General features: G+C 38.2%; 1 protein-coding gene across 19 annotated transcripts in view; it reads right to left on the reverse strand.

The window, feature by feature from the left end:
- The window catches only part of kcnq1.2 (potassium voltage-gated channel, KQT-like subfamily, member 1.2), a 590,999-nt gene that overhangs the window by 498,133 nt on the left and 85,382 nt on the right, over positions 1-7,484 (reverse strand). For all 19 annotated transcript variants that reach the window (XR_006314489.1, XR_006314490.1, XR_006314492.1 and 16 more), the window contains one exon: positions 5,834-5,962. Coding sequence is in view for 14 of the 19 variants with exons in the window: in XM_043709475.1 (XP_043565410.1) it covers positions 5,834-5,962 (129 nt within the window). In the remaining 5 variants the exon portion in view is untranslated. The remainder of the gene's footprint in view (positions 1-5,833; positions 5,963-7,484) is intronic.

Here is a 7,484-nt window from a genome sequence, read left to right on the forward strand (position 1 = left end):
ATATTAAGTTAAAAAGAACTCTAATATATAATTTTATGTTCCTGAGTGGCAGCTGTCTGAATTGTGGCCAACACATTTAGCTCATAATACATCAAAACAACACTCTTAGAACAATGTCAAACATGGGAAATCAGTATTCACGAGTTGTGGTACACAAGAAGTGAACAACTGCTATATGGTAATGAATTGCATCATTAATCAAAGTACTGAAAGATGTCAAAGCACAAATGAACAAATGGTTAGTAATTAAAATTATATTGTGCTTTAGTCTTTCAAGGTCCAGTTCTGTATCAACTTTACAAATATCATGCTGGTCTTGATAGGCTGTTACTTTGAATAATATCAAATTTTCTCAATATAATATAGCATATATAAATAGAACCATCCTTCTACTTTGTAAAAGGGTATGTCAAGTGTTAACATCATGATTCACAGTTTCACAGCTTAAAATTCTGTCACTTGAAAGCAATGGAAATTATGTGTTATGAATCTGTCAGCTGTTGCATGCGAAACTCCACCAGCGGCGCAAAGTTTCTGAAACTTGCACCCAATATTTTCGAAAGACAGAAAATAGAAGCTGGGGAATGGCAATTGACTCATTCTGCCATTCAACCTGATCACAACTGATCTTTTATTTCAATGCTATACTCCTGCTCTCCTCCAATATCCCGGAACATTATTAGCATGTAGAAATCTATTTTAGTTGGAAATATAGCTTAGTCTCCCCGGCTTTCTGAGGTGGAGGATTTCAGAATTATATAAGATGCATCATCCTTATTATACATTCAGAACAAGCGCACAGGTAGACCATTCAACTGGTTAGATCTGCTTTGCTATTCAATAAGAACATGGCTGATCTGCTTGCGCTTCAAATTCCGCATATTTCCTAATAATACTCTATTCTCCTGCCTATCAAGAATCTATCAGTCTTAAAAATGTGCAATGACACTAATTCCACTGCCTTCTAAGTCAGATAATCCAGAGGTCTAACAACCCTCTAAGAAAAATAAAATTTCATCTCTATCCTGAAAGGACAACCCTTAATTTTAAGTGGTTAGCATTGCTGCCTCACAGCACCAGGGTCCCAGGTTCAATTCTCGCCTTGGGCGACTATATGTGTGGAGTGTGCACATCCTCCCAGTGTCTGTGTGGGTTTCCTCCAGGTGCTCCAGTTTCCTCCCACAGTCCAAAGATGTGCAGGTCAGGTGAATTGGCCATGCTAAATTGCCCATAGTGTTAGGTGCATTAGTCAGAGGGAAAGGGGTTTGGGTGGGTTACTCTTCGGAGGGTCGGTGTGGACCTGTTGGGCTGAAGGGCCTGTTTCCACAATGTAGGGAATCTAAATCTAAACAATTGCCCCTAGTTCTGGGCTGACACCATAGGGGAAGCATCCTTTTCACATCCACCTTGTCAAGACCATGCAGAATCTTAGACACTTTTATGAAGACAACTCTCACTCTTCTAAACTCCAGTGCAAACAAGTCCAAGTTATTCTCATACGACAACCAGCTCATTCAGATGTCAATCTAGTAAATTACCTCTAATGCATTTATATCCTTTAAATTATGCGCACATTACGGCACACAGTATTTGAGACATGATTTCATAAATGACCTGTAAAGCTGAAGCACAACATTCTTACATTTGCATTCAGTTCCTCTCATAATAAAGCACAACATCCCATAAGACTTCTTAATTATATACTGTACTTGCATGCTAACTTTTTGGGACTTGTGCATCAAAACACCCAAATCCCTCCGAATTCTGCAGCCATTCTCCATTTGAGTGATACTGTCTTTTCATTCTTTCTGTCAAAGGGAACAACTTCACATTTTCTGACATTATACTCCTCAACCTATCTATATGTTATCAGCCACTTCCTTACGTCTTCCTACTTCCCTATCTTGGTGTTATCTGCAAATTTAGCTCCCATGCCTTTGGTCCCTCAGAGTCATTGATTTAAATTGTTTTTAAAAAAGCCTCAGCACAGAAACTTGCAGCATGCCACTTGTCACATCATGCTAACCAAACACAGACCTCTTATGCACAATCTCCATTTTCTGTCAATCAGCAATCTCCTAAACATGCTAATATGAAACCTCAAGCTTTTATATTTCACAATAACCTTGTTCAATTCTAGCATGATCCCCACCACAAATGTCAAGCTAACTGGCCTAAAAGTTTTTTTTTTGCCTCCCTCTCTTCTTGAGTAGAAGAGTTATATTTGTTACTTCCCAGTCAGATGGATCCTTTCCTGAATCTAGCAAATTTTGGAAAATTAACACCAATGCATTCCCCAGAAGGATGTCCATCAGGGTCCATAGACTTGTTGATCAGTTTGTTTTACTCCACTTCCCTCCTGATTATAATTTCATGAAGCTTTCCTCTGCCTTGCACTTATTTGCAGCTATTACTGGAAGCATTTTTGTATTCACAGAGCAAAATATTTATTGATTTCATCAATCCTTCCCTTGTTAGCTCCTATTAATTCCCCATTCTCAATTTCTGACCAAAAAGTCTAACTCTTTTCTTTAAATAGCTGTAGAAATCTTTGTTATTGGTTTTTACATTCTTAGCTAGCTTCCACTCCATCTAATTTCTTCCTTCTGGTTAATCTTTTGGTCATTCTCTGCTGTTCTTTATATTCTGACCAATCGCCTGACCTGCCACTCACCTTTGCGCAATTATACGTTGTTGCCTCAACTTTGCTGTTTTCCTGAACCACTTTTGGTTGCCACGTATAGTGGCTCCTCCCTTTAGAAATTTCTTTGTTAGTAGGAATATACTTATTCTGAGTATCTTGAAATATTACCAAATTGGAAAATGATACTTAATTTTCATACTCCCACCTCACACAAGTTACCCGTTGTATCAGGGTCATACTTTAGGTCTTAAAATACAATTACACCAAAACTTAATATGAACTTATTTTTGAATTGACAGTCTAAAAAAGGAGTAATTCAGTTAAGTGTGGCAATATTTCACATCTGTGACATAAGTAAATATCAGCAAAGTTTCCATATTAAAATAAAATAAAATTTCACTGTTTAAAAAACTCTAACTGATCAAACATTGCACAAAAAAAACAGATTTCTGTTCAAGCACAGCTTCACTTTTACACTTAGGAAAATGGCATTTTTGACAAAGCTATAGTCACTTACATCCCATATAACCAAATCATTTATGAACATCAAGATCTCTGCTATATCCTCTCTTTCACAATTTAACTTCCCAAAGTGGAGGGCTTATACATTCCACAAGAAGATTGATTTTGAAACAGTAAAATCTTTGCGGGAAAAAAGCTTCAAAGCATTAAAGGATTTTGCTGCCTACAAGTCATATATTAATCGTCTTTTGATGTAATAATTGACTTGTTTGGAATGCATACATGTAAGTGACCTAGCAGTGAACTTTCAAAGAGTTTCACATTTTTTCCTCTCGCCTTTCTTCCTTTTCCTCTATCTCCTTAGAGTACAGTAGCCACCAGACAACCACAGTTAGGAGACACGATGATTGGGATGTGGGACTTTTTTTGTCTATCTGCTGTCAATACCTCTCTGTGGTGATGAAGTGGTAAAACTGAAAGCCTCAGCTTATTTAATGAAATATTGTATCCACCTTTCACCAACCCTTCTCATCCCCAAGAGATGTAATTAATTAGTGAGCTTGCATGGAATGCAGCCCTATTCAAACACACAGCTTATTATTATAATTCAAATAAATATTGGTCAAGAATTTGCTCCCAGTCATATCTATATTACTAGAATTTGGACAATATGGTGGCCTAATAGAGGTTTATAAAACAGACAAGGTCTTTTCCTCGAGTTGGTGGAGTCCAGAACTAGAAGGCATAGGTTTAGGGTGAGAGGGGAAAGATATAAAAGGGACCTAAAGGGCAACTTTTTCACCGAGGATGGTGCATGTATGGAATGAGCTGCCAGAGGAAGGAGTGGAGGCTGGTACAATTACAGCATTTAATAGGAAGGATTTAGAGGGATATGGGCCAAATGCAAGCAAATGGACTCGACTAGTTTAGGATATCTGGCCGGTATGGATGAGTTGGACCGAAGGGTCTATTTCTGTGCTGTACATCTCTATGACTCTAAGACTCTAATCTGCAGAGAATCATAAAACTACAAACTAATGTAAAATAAATCAGCACTGCAAAGCAGTCAATTTTAAATGTCAATGCAGAACATAGTATCTGCACCCTCAAGTGCAACTTGTGGAGGATATATATTGACAAAAAGTTAGAATTTTCCCTTAAAAATGGGTAGTTCCAGCTAATTTTAGAAACCTCAACTTTTTTTATTCTTAAAAATGTATCTGCAGTTAATGTGCAAATGACATTTTTGTTGACCATTGGTCAACCAAAACAATACTTTCCCTAAATCTCCCTGAATCACCATTTTCTTTCCCTTTACATAACACTCTGTACTCAGTGAATGTGTGGGCAGGGTCGGGAGGGGGTGGTGTGGTTGGGGTTTACATTCTGAGAACTGCAACAGCACAGGCCCCTTCTGAGTCTATTAGAGATGACACCCTTTGGGACTTGAGCATTAATGAACTGATGGAGATGCACAGACTTGGCAGGGGTTGAGAGAGATGCCACTGAGCACCAATAGAGAGGTGGAGCCATAGACAAGCACCCAGGAAGCGTCATCTCTAGATATTCCACTTCCACTCTGCCAAGGAGCCAAACACCTTGATCAAGTCTGGGAAGGTGGTTGAAACTGTATTGTGCAGGAGGGTCTCAGCAGGCTACAGCCCTCTACAGCTATAAAAGTAACTATTAACTACAGCTAAGTTAAATAATAGCAAAAATATCTGTGGAAAGGCAGAAAAGTAATCAAAAGGTTTCCTCAAGTTCAGCTACCACTATTGAGGTGCCACCAAGATGTAATGGCAGGGAAAAGAAAGATTAAACAACATTGAAGTTCTTTTAGATACACAATTGTCAGCTTTGTGCATATTTCACCTAAAACGATTACATATATGAATGTAATTCTGGTGGTTAGGGGTGCTAATGAGTTTTCATAGAATGTAATGAATTCAACTGAGGTTCCTGACTATCAACTCATCTGAAAGATTCTGAAGACGTAAAGTAACAGAACGTCCAGCACAGGGTGATGGTGAAGGAGGGCGCTGAGCAGGACAGATTGAGCACTATTTCAGGACCTACAGGTAATGACCTTCAGGTAATGATGGTGAGAGAGGGCACCAAACAAGACAACTAAAGCAGTCAAATGGACTTTCTTTGGAGGAAAGGTGTCTTGTGTAGTGAAGCATCAGACAAACAAAAGGATTTTCTCAACTAGATGCAAACCACCGGCTTAAAATAACAGATTTGTTTATCTTGCTTAACCTTCATTTCTCTTCAAATGTTTGTAATGACCTGATGCCAATGGAATAACAAATCCCTGCTATATAATGAGTAGATGATCTGTGATCAAATTTCATGCCACATTAAGAGCAAAGTTCCAACCTACTGTCAAGAAATGGAGCTTTGCTTCCTACCTAATTAAATTCTTCCAACTTTTGCTTCTAAAACCTCTGGAAGATCCTGAAAGATTCCACCTATGGAATTTATTCCTGAACAAGGTAGAGCAGGCCAAATTTATCACCTCATGGGGAACATATTTTTAGACATTAGATATGACTACTTAATCTGGTGTTGTCTGTATGCAAGTGATATTTATATATATATAAAATAATAATAGATGATACATGTTATCTCAAATATTTGTTTTAACTGGAGTACAAATGGAGAATTATGGTTCAAAGTAAGTATAAATTGTATTGCTCACTGAAACCAGATTTGTAACAATGATACCTGTTTCCTCATATTTGGACTGGATGGTGTTGCTGATGTTTTGGAAATATAATCAGGAGGCATTATATACATCTTCCAAGTAGCTGTGGAGCTATGGGTTTTCTCTGCAGCATAACATCGCCATAAGGTCTATAAAAGTCAAGATTTAAAAACTTAGCTGTAGTTAATAGTTACTTTTATAGCCGCAAATGATTACAATATAATGCAATAAATTACAAATGTTAGGAAAATGCCATAAATAAAGAATAGTCCGTTCAAATGATACTCTTAAGAAACGTAAATTATTCAACTAAGTGAACAGGTTGCAGAAAGATTTAACAGAGATCATTTTAAAAAATTTGTTAGGATATGTGAAGAAAAATGATTTCTTCTATTGGGTATCTCAAAAATTAAAATTAAAGCTCCAGTGTGAAATTCAGAAGGATCTTTTCAAAAAGGGGGTGGTGGGGTATCTCTTACATGAAAGAACATGATTGTTGCATCAACTTACAGAGATTGACAGACTGTTGTTACATAATCTCTTCCAAAGATATCCAGTCATAAGTATGATTTGGAGATGCCGGTGCTGGACTGGGGTATACAAAGTTAAAAATCACACAACACCAGGTTATAGTCCAACAAGTTTAATTGGAAGCACACTAGCTTTCGGAGCGTTGCTCCTTCATCAGATGGTAGTGAAAGGCTCAATCCTAACACAGAATTTATAGCAAAAATTTAGTGTGATGTAACTGAAATTATACATTGAAAAATTGATTGTCTGTTAAGCCTTTCGTCTGTTAGAATACCACAATAGTTTCACTTCTTTCATGTGTAAATCACAAAACCTTTTTTAAAAAGTTGCATTCTCAGGTTAGCTGTTAACAATGGTGATAGCTAGACAATATGTTGAAGGTGATCGATAGTCACAGGTGAGGTGCAGAAAGATTGGAGGTTGGCAAACGTGGTGCCACTGTTTAAGAAGGGCAGTAAAGACAAGTCAGGGAACTATAGACCAGTGAGCCTGACCTTGGTGGTGGGTAAGTTGTTAGAGGGAATCCTGAAGGACAGGATGTACATGTATTTGGAAAGGCAAGGACTGATTCGGGACAGTCAACATGGGTTTGTGCGTGGGAAATCATGTCTCACAAACTTGGTTGAGTTTTTTGAAGTAGTAACAAAGAAGATTGATGAGGGCAGAGCAGAGATGTAATCTACAAGGACTTCAGTAAGGCATTCGACAAGGTTCCCCATGGGAGACTGATTAACAAGGTTAGATCTCATGGAATACAGTGAGAACTAGCCACTTCGATACAGAACTGGCTCAAAGGTAGAAGACAGACGTTGGTGGTGGAGGGTTGTTTTTTAGACTGGAGGCCTGTGACCAGTGGAGTGCCACAAGGATCGGTGCTGGGCCCTCTACATTTTCTCATTTACGTAAATGATTTGGATGCGAGCATGAGGTACAGTTAGTAAGTTTGCAGATGACACCAAAATTGGAGATGTAGTGGACAGCGAAGAGGGTTACCTCAGATTACAACAGGATCTTGACCAGATGGGCCAATGGGCTGAGAAGTGGCAGATGGAGTTTAATTCAGATAAATGCAAGGTGCTGCATTTTGGGAAAGCAAATCTTAGCAGGACTTATACACTTAATAATAAGGTCCTAGGGAGT

This window comes from Chiloscyllium plagiosum, chromosome 19, assembly GCF_004010195.1.
Source record: "Chiloscyllium plagiosum isolate BGI_BamShark_2017 chromosome 19, ASM401019v2, whole genome shotgun sequence".
NCBI lineage: Eukaryota > Metazoa > Chordata > Chondrichthyes > Orectolobiformes > Hemiscylliidae > Chiloscyllium > Chiloscyllium plagiosum.